The sequence below is a fragment of the Sebastes fasciatus genome, chromosome 3 (assembly GCF_043250625.1).
Source record: "Sebastes fasciatus isolate fSebFas1 chromosome 3, fSebFas1.pri, whole genome shotgun sequence".
NCBI classification, from domain to species: Eukaryota; Metazoa; Chordata; class Actinopteri; order Perciformes; family Sebastidae; genus Sebastes; species Sebastes fasciatus.
The window spans coordinates 7976061-7996051 of record NC_133797.1 but is presented as its reverse complement, the minus strand read 5'-3'; the positions used below and the strand labels follow the sequence as shown (position 1 = coordinate 7996051).

At 40.3% G+C, this 19991-nt stretch overlaps 2 protein-coding genes across 2 annotated transcripts; one reads left to right on the top strand and one right to left on the bottom strand.

Moving 5' to 3' along the window:
* Positions 1-480: 480 nt before the first annotated feature.
* On the bottom strand, positions 481-6333 carry crybb1l2 (crystallin, beta B1, like 2). The gene is made up of 6 exons (XM_074631329.1): positions 6276-6333; positions 4884-4984; positions 4412-4530; positions 3297-3429; positions 3031-3173; positions 481-1280 (listed from the first exon to the last, which is right to left on the bottom strand). The coding sequence occupies exons 2-6, from the start codon at positions 4977-4979 to the stop codon at positions 1109-1111; spliced, it is 663 nt and encodes a 220-aa protein (XP_074487430.1). The 5' UTR covers positions 4980-4984; positions 6276-6333; the 3' UTR covers positions 481-1108.
* A 7182-nt stretch (positions 6334-13515) lies between these two features.
* On the top strand, positions 13516-19884 carry cryba1l2 (crystallin, beta A1, like 2). Its single transcript, XM_074628763.1, has 6 exons — positions 13516-13670; positions 14249-14325; positions 14435-14553; positions 17419-17560; positions 17810-17952; positions 19436-19884. The coding sequence occupies exons 2-6, from the start codon at positions 14251-14253 to the stop codon at positions 19581-19583; spliced, it is 627 nt and encodes a 208-aa protein (XP_074484864.1). The 5' UTR covers positions 13516-13670; positions 14249-14250; the 3' UTR covers positions 19584-19884.
* The last annotated feature ends 107 nt before the right edge of the window (positions 19885-19991 follow it).

Genomic DNA, 19991 nt, shown 5'->3' with positions numbered 1-19991 from the left:
TGTAGGCTGGAACCGCTAGCCTCAAGCAGAGATGTGGAGCGGGCTGCAGAGGTCTGGTAGCCAGGCTGCCATTGTAAATAAGAATTTGTTCTTAATGACTTTCCTGGTTAAATAAAACAAAATAAGTTCTATCTGACTCCACACCCCCAGATTTTTTTTCATTTTCAAATTTGTAGTCTTCAGACTCAACTGACTTTTTTCACATATGCAGTAATACTCCCAAACACTTGGTGATGTTACCCTTTAGCACCTTTTTTGGCCACTTGGGGGCAGCAGACACGAGTCATAAACACAACCTTGACATATTATCTCCTTTAAAGTTGATATTACATAGGTGCCTATTTAGTGTTTCCACATCCAGAGCATCATTAGCATTCATTTGGAGTCATATTTCTGTCCACCAGGGGACACATCATATCCACGCATTTGGGACATATACATCACAACCATCTGTTAAATAAGACGTCATTTCAAATGGAGCAGGATGTGAGATGCTTTATTTGGATTCAGGGTTGATGTGGCTGCAGGATCTGAGCACAGAGAATTGACCACCACTTCTCTTGTTGTGGCTTTTGTCTGTCTCAGATCCCCCACCACACAAACAAACACAAGTCCACACTGGCGCTCCCCCCTCAGTGAGGCTCTAATGGGCTGAGTGAGGGCTGACGTCAGTGGGATGTGGAAGAGAAGTGTGTGAGGGGGGAAAGAGAGGGAGGGAGGGAGGGAGGGAGGGAGGGGAGGAGAAAGAGGAAAGTGGGGAGAAGGGAGCTGACAAACAGAGAGGGAGAACAAGAATGGAGAGAGGGTTTATTATCAGATCCAGTCTCGACGGTCCGTGTAATTATCTCCTCCTTCACTTTGAATAACTTTTCATTGCTCACTAGATTACAATGTTCCAACAACTAAAAATAACAACCTACTGTCTTCCCTCCATCCTGCATTGAAACTGCCAAGGGATTTTGGGACAGAGGAGGAAATATTACACCCTCTCCCTCTTCCTCTCCTTCTTCGCCCTCCCTCCACCGCCTCCCCCTCCACCTCCACCTCTGTGCCCGCCCTCGGCCTCCGTCTCTCCTCCAATCCCTCTCTTCCTTGCCCTCGCTGAGTTTCACTTGGAGGACATGGTGTAGCAGCCATGTGGGTGCCACTGCATGTCGCGGATGCGCCTCATGGACTGCATCATGGGGCAACGGGCGCCAAACTCGTTGAAATGCCTGAATTCGCCCTTCTCCAGCAGGTACTGGCTGCCACGGTAGCCGGGGAACTGGTAACCCACCCAACTAGGGGGGGGAGAGGGGGAGAGGAAGAGAATTACATTTTCAAAGTGGGGATGGATTGCAAGGTTGCAGAAGAAATTACAATACAGAAAGTGACGAGGACAAAGGCGCATGATTGATCAGAGAAAATTAGGAGAAAATGGATTCAAGGAAAGAAAAAAAAAACAATGTTGAAAGATGATTAACAGACAAGTAAAACTGTGAGAGAAAGAGGCTCGAAGCACAGATGTAGTAGGAGGATAAACATCAAACAAATAAAAACAGTGATCTGTTTGCCATGCTGTCAGATGCGAAATCACAGATGTTTCAGACGGCGGGTATAGTGCGACAAATGAATTAATCGCCGCATTTAAGAAACAGTGCCTGCTGTCCGCCACACCTCTGTGAGCACCGGCAGGGACAGAGCTGCTGACGTTCATGACACCCTCGGAGAGCTGCTGATGAAAAAAAGCCTCTATTCCTGATCTCGCACCGAGAGCTCTCGGATAGTTGGTGATTGTGCTGCCGTTTCTCCTAGTTTGAGAATGAGAGCACGATGTCGAAACTGTCTGACACATGTAGCTGAACTTGATTAATGCAGCTGTTGCAAAAGCAGGGTGTAATGTTTGAGGCGGATACTGTTGAAAAATGTATGATTTTGAAAATTGGGAGGAGGAACTAGAGAAAGGACTGGAGATAGCTGAGTCACAGCTCCATGGGGAGTTAGTAGTAATGAGAAGATCAGTACCACTCTCAGGTCTGTAGCCTACACCAGTGATTTTCAAAGTTTTTAACATTGGTTATAGTATTGTCAATGTTTTTCTAAAGACATCTTAGGCAAAAGGAGGGCCCCAGCCATAAGCTAATGCTATTTGGGGGGCCTCGGCATGGAAAAGTTTGGGAACCCTCTGGCCTACACCAGTGGTTCTCAACCCTTTCATGTTAAGGACCCCAAAATTGATAAATGAGGTCACGGGCCCCCATTTGAGAAGATTTTGCTTCAGGGACCTGCTGTTTTGAAGCCTGGAGTTTCGCTTTTTGGCCATCTTGAGTTTGGCTTTTTTTGACACAGTAGTGACCATATTTGGACGAGAGGGTGGAGCTCTAGAGGAGCAAGGTACGGTTAGCAGCTAATGCTAGATAGCTTGGTTAGCAAAGTGCATCTGTAATTCACGTTAACTGTGCTATTAATTGGGATGCTAATTTTAGCTGGAGAAAATCAGGCTTAAAACAAAATGTGCATACCGGCAAAAATTAACAGCCGACTCCTTGGAGTGTTAGTACAACTGAATGCTGTACAACGACGTGATAGCAATGTTGTGGTAGTGACCTGTCACTCAAAGTGGCCAGGCTCTTAATTATGCATAACTCTAAGCCTTAATATAATTTAAACGGGAGAGTTATATAAAAATTCACCCCCGTACAGTTGTAATGAAATGGGAAATTAGCTATAGAGACCAAAACCGTTTTTTGTACCAGGCTAGGAACGTGTTTATTTCTGCTGTGAAGTTGGGCATTTCAACATGGGGGTCTATGGGGATTGACTGTTTTTTGGTGGCCATTCAAGGAACCTTTTATCCGTATAGAGACGGTTTTCAGTCTTTATGCTAGGCTAAGATAACCGGCTTTTGGCTCAATTTTCCGTACAGACACGAAAGCGGTGTCGATCTTTCATCCAGGTCTTGGCAAGAAAGCGAGTAAACGTATTTCGCAAAAACTTTTCTTTAAAAAAATAGACATGAAAATGCTTGTAACATGTTGCCACACTACTCACGTTCCACAGCTGACCATGATGCTTCCCACTCTATCGGTGAAACCATAGGAGTACAGGCTGGGGACATCATCGTCCATGATCTCCATCTTACGACCCTTGAACTCTCCGACCTCATACAGGCAGATCTTGTGCTTCTCTGGGTCCTAGAAGATGGTGGGGAAAGAAAAGGAGAGATAGAAGATGAAGAAAAGTAGAGCAAATGGAGAGAACCTGCCAAAGACAGACCACTTGTTTCCTATAAGCGGTCAAACAGACAGAGGGTTTACCATGCGGACGGGCCTGAAGGACAGCAGGTAGTCGTTCTTCTGGCAGTTGCTCCAGGAGTCCCAGCGGGGGTACTCGCCCTTCTCCAGGATGAACATCTCTCCGCAGAAGTTCATCTGCTCAAAGCCCACAAAGCTGAGGAGGGGAGGAAAGGTCACAAGGATGAGAGGGGAGGAAGGTGAGGAACTCGAAGTATGATGGACAATCACTGTGTTGCCTTTTCACTGATTTTACACATGAAGATCTTTTTATTCATCACGAAGAGTACTACTGGTACTACTGGGCTCGTGAAACCAAATTCAACGTTAATTTATTTGTCACATAACTTCTGTACTTAAGTTGCAGCACTTCCGGAGTTATTCTAACCCAAACCGCGATCTCTTCCTAAAGCTAAGTCGCTTTTGTCACTTCCGTACTTAAGTTACGGCACTTCTGGTGTTATTTTAACCTAGAGCAAACTAAGTAGTTTTGTTGCCTAAGCCTAACCAAGTTGATCTATTCCTAAACCTAAATAAGCTGTTTTATTATGGAAAGACTGGAACGGAAATTGTCACGTGCGTCACGTGTTGTTGGACATTCGTAGGAAAAAGGACAAAAAATACGTAATTGAAAGTCGTGCTGAGTGTCACAATTCGTGTCTCTTGTGACACAAATCAAAAAGATTAAAACTTTGTGACTATTTCACAAACTGCCGTTAGACTTTGTTGCCCCTTCATGCTTTGAGGAATAAGTTGTCGCCGTCATCCTGTCTTCTTTCTACTTGCTGTTACCTTGAAAGAACTCGTCTCCCTAATTGTTATTTTATTTTATCTTTATTGGTCCACACTGATACATGATTGACTGAAATTGCTGCACTACTTTCATCATTGCTGTTTGTTGCTTTGTCTTGTCATTAGTTTAGGTATTGAAGTTCATTCTACTGCTGCACTCTCTGTAACTCACTCGGGATAAAAGCATCAGCTACACGCCTAAAATCTGAAGTGTGAAATGTCACATAATGGTGAGGCGCAATTTCGAAATCCCCTGCTCTCTGCTCGGAGGAGTGTGGGTGTTGTGAACAGTATGATTACTTGCAGGTGGGCGTGTACGTGCAGCTGTACGTGCACAGGCTACTTACGGCCCACAGTCGACGCGCAGGGAGCGCACCCTGTCCATTCCCATGTCGCACACATTCATACACTCGGCGTTGATCTCAATGCAGCGACCCTGGAAGTTCTCCTGGTCGAACACACACATCTGGATGGTTGGGGTAAAGTAAAGAGAAAGAACGACTGTGAGGAAAAAGCGGCCAAAGAACCAAGAAAGAAGTGGAGTGAAATGATGTGACTGTGTTGACAGCTTTCTCCACAGCGACTGAACGCACAGAAGCCGCACATGGTATTTTTCTGTCAGTTGTAGTTGTCGACCGCCCCCTCACTCAGCTGTAAGAACCAGCAGGTCATGATCATAGGCATCAGCCCAGAAGGTAAACTGTTAATGTGAGGGCAGCTGCTTCGCACTGTGTGAAAAAGACTGTATAGATGTTTGATCATCTGTTAAACATGTGGGGTGTGTGTGAGTGTGTGCGAGTGTATGTGTGTGTACTGTACCTTGTAGGCCATCATTCCCATCTCAGACATCTTGTTCTGAGCCGCTTTCCCATCAGTCTGGGAAGCAGACTTGGATTTCTCTCCTCCAGCAGACATGATCACTGAAAAGAGAAGATGCTTGGAATCAGTTTTTGATAGCTGTCTTTCACTGTCACATTAAGGGACTGTATGAAAATTATTAGGGTGGGGAGGGGGGAAAAAACATTATGTTTTAATTATTTAAAAAAGCAAAGCCCACTCCACTGATGTTAAAATTTTCTTTGGACCATCCAAAAGAAAATAATATACCAACCTACCCACAATATGTCAAAGTAATACAACACAATACTATATTTAAATATGTAAGTTATTCTCCGTTCAGCAAAAATAATAAATAACCCTCCCCTTTTTCTGACCCCCACACCCCACCCCTAAAAACTTTCATACAATTACTAACAAAGCTAAATTCAGTTCAGACTTTACCACACAAATTACTATCTTGTACCTTGTTCTGCTTTACACTTACATTTATAGTATAAAACGTCAAACTTGTTTCAATTATTTAAAAAGCAAAGCCCAATCCACTCATGTTAATATTTTCTTTGGACCATCCAAAAGAAAATAATATAACACACTACCCACAATATCTCAAAGTAATACAACACAATACTATATTTAAATATGTCAATTATTCTCCGTTCAGCAAAAAGAATAAAGCAAATAACCCTCCACCTTTCCTGACCCCCTCACCCCACCCCTTAAAACTTTCATACAATCCCGAACAAAGCTGAATTCAGTTCAGACTTTACCACACAAATAACTATCTTGTCCCTTGTTCTTTTTTACACTTACATTTATAGTCTAAAACATCAAACTTTTTCCAACAAAAAACATCAAAATAACCAAAATGAGCTCCTCGGCACAAAAGAAAATAGCAAATCCTACTTACAAGCATTCGTTCTTTGCAAATCACAAACAAAACAGCACCATTTTAACACATATAACATACAAATGAACAGATCTGTTTTAAATAAAACTTTTGGTAGCCTGAAACTATTTTTCAGCTTTGAACCTGAAATTAAAAAAGTAACATTCCCGCAAATTAAGTGCTGTATTTGTGGAACCAACTTGATTTTTAAAGTTATATTTTAGGTTCCACCAGTCACTACTTTTAGCATAATTTATACTCAGAATAAACTGAGTATGAGAGATTTATTGACCGCTATTGGATTTAGCTATCTATTTTTAAATTTTTAAAGAAATTTCCCCAACAATGTTTGACTTTCACGTCTTGAGCTCGAACTACAACAAACTCTTCTCATTGTCAGGTATTACATCAGGTTATTCTCGCTCTCTACCTCCATTTTTTTCTTTCCTGTTCTCATTCTGTATGATGTTTGACCACTGTCTTACCTGTGGTAGTGTGTGCGTAAAGGAGTAGATTCGGGGGTGAGACTGGTGGTCTGTGTGAGTGTGCGCCAGGCCCCATGTGGCTTTTATATGCTGGCGCCCAGAGAGAGGGGATTATAGACACAGAAACAAACTCGCTGAGCTCACAGCCCCCACAGAATAGAAATACCCCATCATCAAAGAGAGAGAGAGACAGAGAGAGTGGGGCAGAAAGAGAGGCAGAGAGACATAGGTTGAAAGAAGAATATGAGGAAGCAAATGTGACAAATGGAAAATCAATGTATATTTGGCCTCAGAGGACTTGATGAAGACAAAATAACTTCATACTAACTTGATCACATGAATCCATGAATAAAAGAGAGTGCAGTCAGTGAACTGTTACATACAAAGCCTTAACCCCAATAGTAGATTAATACAAAATTGAATATATCGATTTGTTTACATAGACACGAATTTTAATGGGTTTTTTTCATGATGGTCAGCACAAAATCAATTCTGACGTAATCTACGTAATTAAGAACCGCGAAGTATAAAAAGTTGCGAACGCTGCATAGAGAGGAGGTTGGGGTTGATGGGTGGGTCAAAAAACCTGAACTTTCGACCAGGAGACCGCTGTTCCTGTCCCGTGTGAAACCACAAGTCAAAGTTGATTTATTTGTCATGTAACTTCCGCACTTAAGTTACAGCACTTCCGGTGTTATTTTAACCAAAACCACAACCTTTTCCTAAACCTAAGCCTAACCAAGTCGATCTTGTCCTACATCTAACTAGGTAGTTTGTTGTCTACAGTAAGCTAAACCATGTCGATCTTTTCCTAAACCTAATTAAGTAGTTTGTTGTCTAAGCCTAATCATGTCGATTTTGTCCTAAACCTAACTAAGTAGTTTTATTTTGAAAAGACTGGAGCAGAAATTGACACGTGCGTCATGTGTTGCTGGACATTCGTAGGAAAACGCACAAAAAATACATTGTTGAAAGTCGTGCTTTGCGTCAGGAAAAAAAGGGAAATTCATGTCTGTTCATGAGTCAAGTTTCGTGATTATTTCAGAAAACTCCCATGAGACTGTGTTGCTTCATAATAATGAGAGCAACGCTGACCAGGATCACATTTAAGAGCCTGTCACAAAAGTATTCACTCCTATTCCCATCAGTGCTGTAATCAAGAGGCGCTGGAACAAACAATAACAGGAAAAGCAATAAGCTGTGAGAAGCAATAACCTCGCTGTTCCAACTCTGGGCGGGCAGTGAGGTTCAGAGTGTGGTATGTGGACAATAATCTGAATCGCTCTCCTCATCACTGTGGGAGAAGACTATTAAATTAAAGCCCTCTGCCTTTTTTCTTGCGTGGGTGGGTAAAACGTGGTGGGCGTTGGAGTCCACGAGGTGCTTATTCCAAAGTGTACACGAGGGAACGAGCAACCCGGTCGAATGTAACTCCAAACACGGCCGCGCTGGCGAGGTCGCGTCATGTGTGACATCAAGGTTTCACATGTGCTGATGAGGACGGGGGGGAAATAAAGGCTGCAGCTCTTCACCAGATGAGATCCCAAAGTAAAACTACTCATGTCTTGGATTTGGTGGTCGGCCTCATTAATCCTGCAGTCTGAATTTCCTCAAATCCTCGCGCTCAAGTGAGCATCAGGGAAAAGGTCAATGGAGAACTGAGTGAAGGGTTGAATCCCACACTTCCTCAGAGTCAAATATATGTAGAACAAGACGGGAAGTGTCTGACAGCAAGGGGAAGTTAAGTGGGCACCCAAGGGCACATCTCTTATTTGTGGATCCTTGTCTCCCTGTTCTACGTCCTCTAGTGGAGACTGAAGGAGGTGCTTCAGAATGTGACTATTTTCTTTCTTAAAGAGGACCTATCATGCTTATTTTCAGGTTCATACTTGTATTTTGGGCTTCTACTAGAACATGTTTGCATTCTTTAATGTTCAAAAAATGCTTTATTTTTGTCATACCGCACACGTGGCCAGACAGTCGATGTCAACAAAGTACAGACTACATCTGATTACAACACACACAGAGGGAGAGCGACTTCATTCTCTGCTCAGGTAGACATTACTCCTCTATAGCTTTATATAGCAAATACTAGTTTGCTGCTGCTATATTAATGCTATGGATATTGTATAGAGCACCTTTAACCTTTATTTAAACAGGAAGTTTCTTGATATACATTGTCTTTTCTAGAAAAAAATGGGCCAAAATACGCTTAAAGTAGTTTACATGATAGTACACATTGTAGCATGAGAACACACAAAGATAATATAAAACATTCACATAGAGGACTATAAAAGTATGCCCTGAAAGCTATGATATCCATGACTATTTTAAACAATTACATTCCAAACAAACAATAATGTAAATGAATGTGTCTTATGATTTAATAATCTGTAAGTATCAAACTTTCCTTGGAGTCCTTGGATTTTGTTCATTAATAAACTTTAGGACAAGAAGTTATTATATCATACATATAATATTTTCAATATAACATGTGAAGGTCTTTTATCCTGCATACATATCCTTGGAATGCACGGCATAGGACTATACATTTTTTACATTCACTCCTGGGTACAGATGGAAACATGACAGGAACACGACTTCATAATCAGACCATACATGCGTAGTTGGAGTAATAAGATACTGCAGCTGCTCTCATGGGAAAAGATGAAATAGAGTCAAGAAAAGTCAATGGCTTTATTTCTATGTGCGCTAATAAAACATGCTCTTCAGAAAGCCCTTTGATCAGTGTCTGGAGCATTGCTGATGTACCTTCAAGTGTGTGAAAAACATCTTCAAATCCAATAAAGGTTTGATTAATCTTCTTGCACACAGTCCAGAAATAAATAGCAGTTCATTGTGCCGGTGTTGACATATTATATTTGACGTTTCATATACAGGCCTTTTATATCTTGTGTCTGGTATTAGAAATACAGCCGTTAACACAGCAGGACGGTCACACATGACTGAACAAAGATATATAACACGTATCTGCCCTTTTTTGATAAATATATAGTTATATAAAAGTATCGTGCATCTCATTCTTTCATGTCCCCCTCACATCGAGGCTTTTACATCAACTACTACACAACAGAAAATCTATTGACTCCATCAGTCCATCCATCTGTTTATCCATCAATATATCAACCTATTTATAAGACTAAAAATATGTGAAATGAAAGGTAAACATTTCCATAAAACTCTGTCTTTATTAAGTGTGTCCCACATAGTTCATATATCCGAAAAGTTGATATTTATATGTAGTCAGAAGCAAATTCTCCAAATGTTAAGTGGAGCATCCTGAGGGTCTTCCAGCAGATAATGATGTATACCCACTAGGGCTTTCAATCAATTAAAATATTTAATTGCAATTAATTGGCTCATTTTTTATCTGGCAAATATGCTTGCTCTATGCAAATGTAGGTATTTATTTTCAGGCTGTCAAAGTTAACGCAATAACGCGTATATTTGCCCACTCCCATGTTGATAAGAGTATTAAATACTTAACAAATCTCCCTTTAAGGTACATTTTGACCAGATAAAAAATGTGCGATTATTCATGATTAACTATGGACAATCATGCAATTAATCGTGATTAAATATTTGAATCGATTGACAGCCCTAATTTATTTATTATTGGAAATCAATCAACATCACAAAACAGTGACAAATATTGTCCAGAAACCCTCACAGGTACTGCATTAAGCATACAAAATATGTTCAAATCATAACATGACAAACTGCAGCCCAACGGGCAACAACAGCTGTCAGTGTGTCAGTGTGCTGACTTGACTATGACTTGCCCCAAACTGCATGTGATTATCATAAAGTGGGCATGTCTGTAAAGTGGAGACTCGTGGGTACCCATAGAATCCATTTACATTCACATATCTTGAGGTCAGAGGTCAAGGGACCCCTTTGAAAATCGCCATGCCAGTTTTTCCTCGCTAAAATTTTGCGTAAGTTTGGAACATTATTTAGCCTGCTTCACGACAAGCTAGTATTGACATGATTGGTAACAATGGATTTCATTGATTTCATATGATCGTCACTCTAGCTTTAAAACTGAGCGCCGTTTAAACAAATTTGCGTTAACGCATTGTTATTATCACGTTAACTTTGACAGCCCTAATACCCACATTGGATCTATGAAGTAAAAGGAAGGTAGTCCTCAATGGAGTGATTACTATTAGAGTGCATAATCCTGTAAAATTCATATTAATTTTAGTCATACACGATCGTGACAAGACACCTGCAATCACCACCTGAATAATTCAGGTTTGAGTAGTGCTAAAAAAATTAAAAAAAAACACATCACTATATGCATGCGTAAGTGTTGAGAATGACTTTGGAAATTCTGTTGGGAAAACTTTGGTGGTCGTGACTTCGGTGTGAGAGTGTGTCTTCATGTGTCTGCGTGACGGTCAGCATCCTCCTCATATGCTCTCTAGATGAAATGTTAAGGAGCGAGGCCCAGATGAGGTCAGGGGGGGGATGTTGTTGCTGTGGCAACTGTGTGGCCAATTGTGTGAAGTGATGGACTGGGGGGGGGGTTATATTAAAACAATAATGTTCTGTGGATGTGATACAGGGTCCAGCTTCACAGACTGACAGTATTTCAACACGGCAAAGTTATTTTTTTCTTTTGCAGTTCTTGTATTTTTGCACGAGAAATATTCTCTTAGACCACTTTTCTAGCAATGTTTTTCATTGAAGATAACGTTATGTTATTATTTATTACTTCTCATCATTAATTGAATTCCTCTGTCCCAATTTCCTCGACTTTTAGGAGCCATCATTGAACCAGGCTCTCCAAATCCTTCTCATTCTCTGCCTATAGCCCGGCCATTGTTGCTCTATACGATGGCTCTGCTGACCTATACGAATAGACCAACAACAGCCTCACATTCCTCAGCCTCACCTCTGTGCTGCAGCTCTATAGGCAGGCCAGCATTTGCTGAGTCGACAGGCCGCATCACAGGGTTACAAAGAGAGAGAGAGCGCGAGATGAGCCGCACGCTCACCGGCGCGCGCGCACACAAACCCGTTTTTGACGCACAATAAACATGAGAACAGAGAAGCGCGCGGGAGGTTCACGCTCACCTGAGTCAAGTTGGTCACAGTTAGCTATAGGTCTACCGGATCTCTGCTTTCAAAATAAAAGCCTTGATAGTTCTGAGGCCAGCTCAGAAGTAGGTGGACACTAATCATTATTTTCATTAGGCTATTTATTGTAGGGCCTAACATCATGTAACACAAATACAGGGTTCCCATACACAACTTTGGCATTACGTGTCTTGGGGTGTTTCTGCAACTATACGGTCATGCAAGTATGTAATATGTATGTAATACATATTAACAGGTACACACAATTACATATAGTGGTTAAGATTTTAATCTTTAACGGGTTTGTTTTTAATGAATTTCATCACTTGTTCTTTTACTAAATGTCCTCACCACAACATTACAATAATGTTAATTTTATACATTATCCTTTTTTAAATTCTATAATATTTTAAGACATTTAAATTCATTTTTATTAAGCTTTGCATCATTGTAAATATTGATGTAAAAACATTTTTTTAAAATAGGGGATTTCATGATAAACTCTACACCCTGAAAATTTTAGACAGTAGCCATAGATGTCAGTCTTCATACATAAAAAAATATAAAAAATATGTTGTATTTTATGACAGATATTGCAATTCTAATGTCTAATGTCTTCACCACAACGGTAAGAGAACATGTTGCGAAAATGACACTTTTGCCAATATTGCAGATAAATGGCAGCTAGCGAGGTCTGCTACATTAGCTTTGACTCTTAGCGTCTAATATATACATGAATTCAACAGTAATATTAAGTTATTTTAAATGTAGTTAAAAATACACAGTTACTAAGCCGTATGGTAGGAACACACAATAAATACGTGAGAAGAAAAGGTGATCTTAAACTTATTTTTCTTGATCTGGGAGGTCCCCTATGTGGGCGGCCCAACCTGTCATCCATGTGCTCACTTCTGTTTCCATAGAAACTACATTTGTTTGGCTTTGAATTAAACTTTTACTATGGTATTTGTTCAGTGTCGCTGTAAGGACTCAGAAGTGTTTGACAGGCGCATTTAGATGAAAAAAAATCATATAAATGATTTCCAAACAAATAAATATGTTTAATATGGTGTAAAGTAATATGCATATGAAACAATTCCATTTGAAATAATGACATATTGGAATTGAATTAGCTCATATCGTATCTCGTATCTCAACATCGAGACCACAGTTGTGGGACGTGAAGAAAAGTGGCGTTTGGACCCATAAAATGCTCCTTAAATTTGATTAAATCACATTAATTAGTAATTATTTTTTTATGTCAAGATGGGTAATAACACTGCATAGCCTATATATTTATCACTGCACTGCAAATTTTAACCAAAATCCCCAATTTTTGCCAATTATTTTCTCTATTAAGCAGTTAGCAGTTTAGTCTAGAAAATTACTTCCAGGATAGGCTACTCTATTTAGGCTATTCGCCTAATCATTTGATAACTTAAAAACACACAAAATGAATTTATCTGAATGATTATATATTTTTTTTATATACTTTATTTTTTCCCTTTTTTCGAGGTTGTTTTCATATATGCAATTTACAGTTTGTTGAGCTTATAGACAAACTCATTAAGTACACTAGAGAAAACAACTTCAACATTCAAAATTGAAATAAAATTAAGAAATGAAATAATAATAATAATAATAATAATAATAATAATAATAATAATAATAATAATAATAATAATAATAATAATGAAAAGAAAGAATAGAATACAAAAATAAAAAAACACACAAAAAACAATAATAATACAATAATAAGAGAGTAATAATAATAAATGAAATAAAAAATGGGCACACATATGCATCTTCCTTCAGGTCAGGTCACCTCCAAGCATATGTATATATATGTGCATGTGTGTTAACCCATGTAGCTATATTTTTCCTTCTGCTAGACTCCATCTCTTCTCAAAAATATCCTTATCCATTTAACTTATTTTTGAATGACTATATTTGTAGTTTTTCACTTTCTGTATTACTCCTATAATAATAATCATTGGAACACAAGTGTGGCTTGTTATTTTGTTCAACATAGAGCTTAATTTTGAAGAGCCTATAACCGGAAGTGTCACCATGAATTCGGTCTGGCTTCACACTTTGTCAAACTCGCCTCGTTTACATCATTAGAGGGGATGGAGAAGGGACAACACGCGCACACGCGCGCGAGCATGAGGTCCCCCCGCGTGGACGCCGGTATAAAACAGAAGCGCCAGGTTCACACAAAAGTCTCCACGTGAAGAGGATTTGGTGAGCGAGTAGAGGAGAGGAGAGCGGAGAGCGGAGAGCATCCAGGTAAGAAGCAGCAGGAGCAGGTAAAATAAACTGACTGAGATAAACTCTCCCACGGGATGGACTCACTTCACTGAACTACTTAGAGGATTAAATATTTGTTTTGGCTTCTCCTAAACCAGACATTTTAGTTTCTAGCTTGTCATTAGTGACATAAGAAGTTGTAAAATTATTTTAATTTATACGGTGGAAAAACACTGTTAGTTACAACAAATTGAAACTATTTAAATCCACTTAAAGTTCACATTTAAGGGAATATTATAATAATAATAATAATAAATTGGATTTATATAGCGCCTTTCAGAAACCCAAGGACACTTTACAAAGGAGGCACACAAAATCATCCTAATAAATAACACAGAGGAGAAACTATAGCTAAGTAATTAAAAGAGAGATGTGTAGGAAGAGTCAGCTGAGATCATAGGCCTTGATGAACAGGTGGTGTTTGAGGTGTTTTTTGAAAGTGTCCAGGGACGCTGAAAGCTCTGTCGCCGAATGTTCTCCAATAAATCTAAATTTACCATACATTTGACTGTTATACCCCTTCTCTTATTGTTTTCTTGTTTTCTTTTCCACTTTAGAAATGAATCGATTTACTAGAAACCACATGACCTCCCCCATGTACTTCCCCAGCATGGGTACAGCCCCTTTCTTTAAGGTGAATTCACACACACACACACATAAACACACACACACACACACATAAACACACACACACACACACACATACAGTACACACCCTCATGTCTCTACCCCCCTGTGTGCAGGTGACTGTGTTTGAGCGGGAGTACTTCCAGGGCAAGTGTATGGAGTTCACCAACGAGTGCTGCAACATCTATGACTGCGGCCTGGACAACATCCGCTCCATCCGAGTGGAGAGTGGAGCGTGAGTCACACAGCAGCCTGTACGCCTGCACGTCTCTGTGGACAGCTGACTGACTCTGTGTGTGTGTGTGTGTGTGTGTGTGTGTGTGTGTGTGTGTTTATGTAAGTGTGTGTGTCTGTGAGACGGAGGTAGGTAGAGAGATAATGAGAGAGGAAGGAAGTAGTGTCCAGGCTCCCACTAAAAGCCTATCACCTCTGAGGTCACTATAATCCTACCTACATGTATATGGTGCACCCAGTTATGAGCAGTTAGTGGGAGGAGGTCGTCTTCTTTTGGCCACAGCTGCCTTTTTCAGAGGAAGTACTGAGAACGTTTTTTATCACGATCACCCGAAGGAGCTGACGGGGTGAGCCTGTAAGCAATTTACACTGCAAGGGTTTCACTTTGTGGAGCTTTATTCAGAGCTGGCGTACGTGCCTCACACTGTGATCAACAGTTATCGTTGGTCAGTGGGGGTTAATTTGAGGCCACATGCCTGCTTTTATCCTTTAGATGAAATGGTGCGATACTTCCAGTTCTCAGCGTATGCGGAGGAAAATGTCAACATCCCTCTGATGAAAAGCACACTGAATTCTTAGATACACTGCTCTGAGAACCATCTATTGGGAATAGCTTGTAATGAAAAAATAAATTGCACTATAGATACTATACTCTCTATTTCTATGGCTCAGTTTTCACGTTGGTAACTAATTACTTTCAATTTTAAAGCCTCTGAAAACTGGGTTTTAAATATGAAATATTCATGACTAAAGTTAAAGAAACATCCTGAGGTATTATCAGTTGAGGTACTTGTACTTTACGTGAGTATTTCTATTTTAGGGTATTTTATAAGTAAGCAAATGTTGTACTTTTTTTACTCCACTACATGTATTTAACAGTTATTATTATTAGTTACTTGTTTAATACATATTGATTAATATATTACAAAACATATGGACTTGTTGGAACAGTATATCAAAGAAGATGCATTATTAGTAGGGCTGTCAATCAATTAAAATAGTTAATTGCGATTAATCGCATGATTGTCCATAGTTAATCACGATTGATTACAAATTAATCGCACATTTTCAATCTTTTTAAAATGTACCTTAAAGGGAGATTTGTCAAGTATTTTATACTCTTATCAACATGGGAGTGGGCAAATATGCTGCTTTATGCAAATATATGTATGTATTTATTATTGGAAATCAATTAACAACACAAAACAATGACAAATATTGTCCAGAAACCCTCACAGGTACTACATTTAGCATAAAAAATATGCTCAAATCATAACATGGCAAACTCAACGTGCCCACTACAACCCAAAAAATCGCAAGTTACGTTAATGCGTTAAAGAAATTAGTGGCGTTAAAACGAATTTGCGTTGACACAATATTATCGCATTAATATTAACTTTTTCGTTTTGTGTGGGTATTAAGTGCTCAAGTTATGTAGTTGTGTTTTATCATCATACATTTCCAAAACATCTGTTATTGGTTGGAGAGAGTGCAGCCTCCTCCTCCTCTGTATACATCAAGCAGCCATCTGTTGGTGACTCCTCACAGGGGAAGAAAACCTTTTTTTGAGTGCCACCCTCAGTAATTTGACGCACTTTGCACCAAATCTTCACTCTGAGCAGCTTCATACATAACAGCCTTAGTCATGCTGTGTATAGTTTGCCAAAGTCAGACAAACACTTGCTGACTTCAGCAGCTCAATGAAGATTTAGCTCCAGTTTTTCAGAGCGGAAAACGGTGAGAACAGATTATCACGGAGAGGGCAACTGTACTATTTGTAGACCAAGGAAAGGAAAATGCAATCACTGAAAACCAACTCAGGATATTTTGTAGAAACTGAGGTAAATAGGTAGGTTACAGGCTACATTCAGAACCAAATATTAACGAAATGAGCAACTAGGACAGTCTGGAAATTGCCTTTGTAGACTCGCACCCTGTTCTTCTTCTGAAACTCTTTGTTTTCTTGGTTTTCATGTTGTAATTTCAACTGACAGATTTTTCTGCCCTGACAGAATTGTGCAACTCGTCAAGGTTTCAGAGCCAACGGGAAAAAACTCAAAAGTGCATGATGGTCAATGTGCGACTATGGCTGTTTTTTGTTGTTTATAAAAAGGTGACATTAAGAAGAACAGTACTTATATATAGTTAATATATCCATTCTTAACATGGTCTAATATCAATTGGTCATTTTTCTTCTTCAGCCATCATTTTGTGATGATTTTCTGATCAAATTTTAAAAAAAATGGTGGATATCACCTTTAAAGATTAATCAGTGGGCTACCTCCGGGGTCTGAAAAGTGAAGCCAATGCAGAAGTGCCTTAAACTTGCATTCTTTCTAACAGCCAGCAGGGGGCGACTCCTCTGGTTGCAAAAAGAAGTCTATGAGAAAATGAGCCTACTTCTCACTTGATTTATTACCTCAGTAAACATTGTAAACATGAGTTCATGGTCTCAATCGCTAGCTTCAAGTCTTCTTCAATACAGCATGATGTTCATTTAGTAAATTATGGTCCCATTTAGAGTCAGATAGACCATAAAGCAGGGGATGCTTTAGGGCGGGGCTACCTTGTGATTGACAGGTCGCTACCACGGCGTTGTCCGTGTTTTCTTCTTAGAGCTTTAACCACACAGTGTGTTTTCAGTTCATGAACGTTAATATTAACATTTAGGTCGCCGTCAGTCTACAAACCAATAGGTGACATCACTGTGACTACGTCCACTTCTTATATGCAGTCTATGACTGTGCTCCCTCTCCTCGTGTGCTTTATACTCTGCTCACCCCGTCTAATGTCACCTGTCTGTTTTATGTTCAGACTGTTTACTCACCCGTCTGACTATTTCTCCTCTTCCACCCCGTGTGTCCAGTTGGGTGGGATTCGAGCACCATGACTTCCAGGGCCAGCAGTTCATCCTGGAGAGGGGAGAGTACCCCAACTGGGACGCCCACAGCGGCTCCCTGTCCTACCACAACGAGTTCTTCATGTCCTTTCGCCCCATCTACTGTGCCGTGAGTACCTGTAGAGGACGGGGAAGGGCATGGGAAGAGAGAAGTGGGAGTGAAAGAGCGAGAAAGGGCAAATGGAAATGAGAGGATAGTGAGTGCCAGAGTGACAGAAGGAGGGAGTGATCAGAAGCCACACAGCCAGTGACTGAGACAGCACAGTAATAGAAATGAGACAACTCGGTGTCCTGCGCGCTCTGTACGTCTCTGTCTGACAGGCCTAACGCTAACTCTCTATTGCACCCCCCTCCACAGTCTCACCAGAGCAGCCGTATGATGATCTTTGAGAAGGAGAACTTCATGGGCCGCAACACTGAGCTGTGCGACGACTACCCCTCCCTGCAGGCCATGGGCTGGTTCAAGCCCGAGGTGGGCTCCATGCACGTGCAGTGTGGAGCGTAAGTCAGTTCTTCATCCCAACACATTCTAGTTCAGTTTGGAAAGGTCTTCATCATAAAATGGTTCAGAAGGCTTTAAATAGAAACTAAACAAGCAGAAAAGTACAGTACTAAAGAATACAACAGGGCAAAGTAAACTAAGAGACATCCATATTGTGGTTATATCAGTAGAGACATTTTAGGAAGCATATCGTGTCCCAAAGCAATTAAAACCCTAATTTACACACTTGTAATCACACTTTACTCTCAAGGCAGCTCTTCTCAGTTTGTCTTTGCCTTTTTTTTTCTCTTTTGTGTGCTGCATCTGATTTTTAATGATTTCCTCCTCCACACTTTAATCTCTTAAAACACTGAATTCCCGCTTAAACGTCCCCCTTGAGCAGCTTTAAGAAGTCCCAGAACTGTTCAATAATGTTCTAACACTTTCTCAAAGCTGGATCACACTTATGTTCAGTCAAAGAAATATTCAAAACAATGATGTCATTAGTCCACCCCTAGCAGCATGGGCTTCGGGATGGCAATAAAGAGAGTGCTACAGGAATGAGTCCTAAATCCCGTAAATGAGTTTGCATTTTAGCACTTCCAGTTCCCTCGTCTGGAAGTCAATGGGTTTAATAAATACCCCACTCGTGAATTTTGAAGCCTTTATGTGTCTTAAAATAGGGGGTTGCTAACAAGTGGCTAAATGAGACTACTAAACGTCATCACGGCGACTCATCCGCCTTTACAGCCTCGATGTGTTTACTCGCGTTCATGCAACCTTGGTGTAGTTCGTTTATAGCCTAACGTTAGCTTTTTACTTCGGGCGATTGCATTCATGCTTCAAAAATCATAAAAGTGGTGTTCAGTTGTGAAGATTATTTTATTGAACAAAACGTGTAAGTATCATAAACATTTGTTTGCCGCAGAGTTTATTTTCTGCAATAATCCAAAACCCAATTGAAAAATCCCATTGGCTTTTTGGTCGAGGGAACCCAGGGCGATGCCAACTTCCTGATTAGCCTACGCAAATATGTCATCCCTGAAGCACTCTATATATGGCCCCTTTGCCTCTGTCAGCTTCTCTTTATATGGGCATTTGTCTTTCGCACGTACTTTTATACATTTCTGATGATGAACAATTGAGAGATGAATAGAACGGTGACAGTCTATCGAAGCTCTGTACGCTACCTTCCAAAAATGGTGGCGCGTCCCAGAATGCTTCACGATTCCCCATTCCCTATTTTAATGGCACATATTAGCTTGTTACAGAGCGTATCGGCACGTTGGCTGATAAATAACAAGAAAATGCAGCATGGAGATGCCAGTAATATAGAATATAGATTTTTTTTGCTATAAAATGTTCCACTCTGTTCATGCCTCACAATTCGTCGATATCTGATTTAGTCTGAATACCACCTGAAGAAACTCTTTATGTAAAGTAAATCAGAAAAATGTAATTCAGCTCTTCTTACTTACCTACTTTCCTTCCTCCTGCCTCCAGCTTCGTGTGCTATGAGTACCCTGGCTACAGAGGCCAGCAGTACATCATGGAGTGCGAGAGACACAGCGGAGACTACCAGCACTGGAAGAACTGGGGCTCCCACTGTCAGACTCCAAAGATCCAGTCCATCAGACGCATCAGGCACTGAGAAGGAACGGATCAGGACAGGCAACAGTTAACGGCTCAGGCTAACACCTGGACGCTGTACTTTAGGGGTTCCTGCCTGTGGGCCGAAAGCCTGAACTTAAGCTTTGGTTCAGAGTTTAAGGCTTCATTTGTCAGGACCGCAACACTACAACACAATCCATCAATGACGTAGCAGCTACCTCTTTATCCCAGCTCATATTCATATTTCTGTTAATACTCATTTTGTTTTAGTACAAGTGAAATAAAGCTCAGATTGAGAACATGAGAAGTTCTTTCTGTCATTCCTGTGTGAGTGCACGTATGCAAAGAGAACATTTATACATGTGTGGGTATGTAAATGTACCTGTCACCATAACTGCAAAGAAATTAATTTAGTCTTGCTATTCTTTGCACATTAAAGTTTCCATGG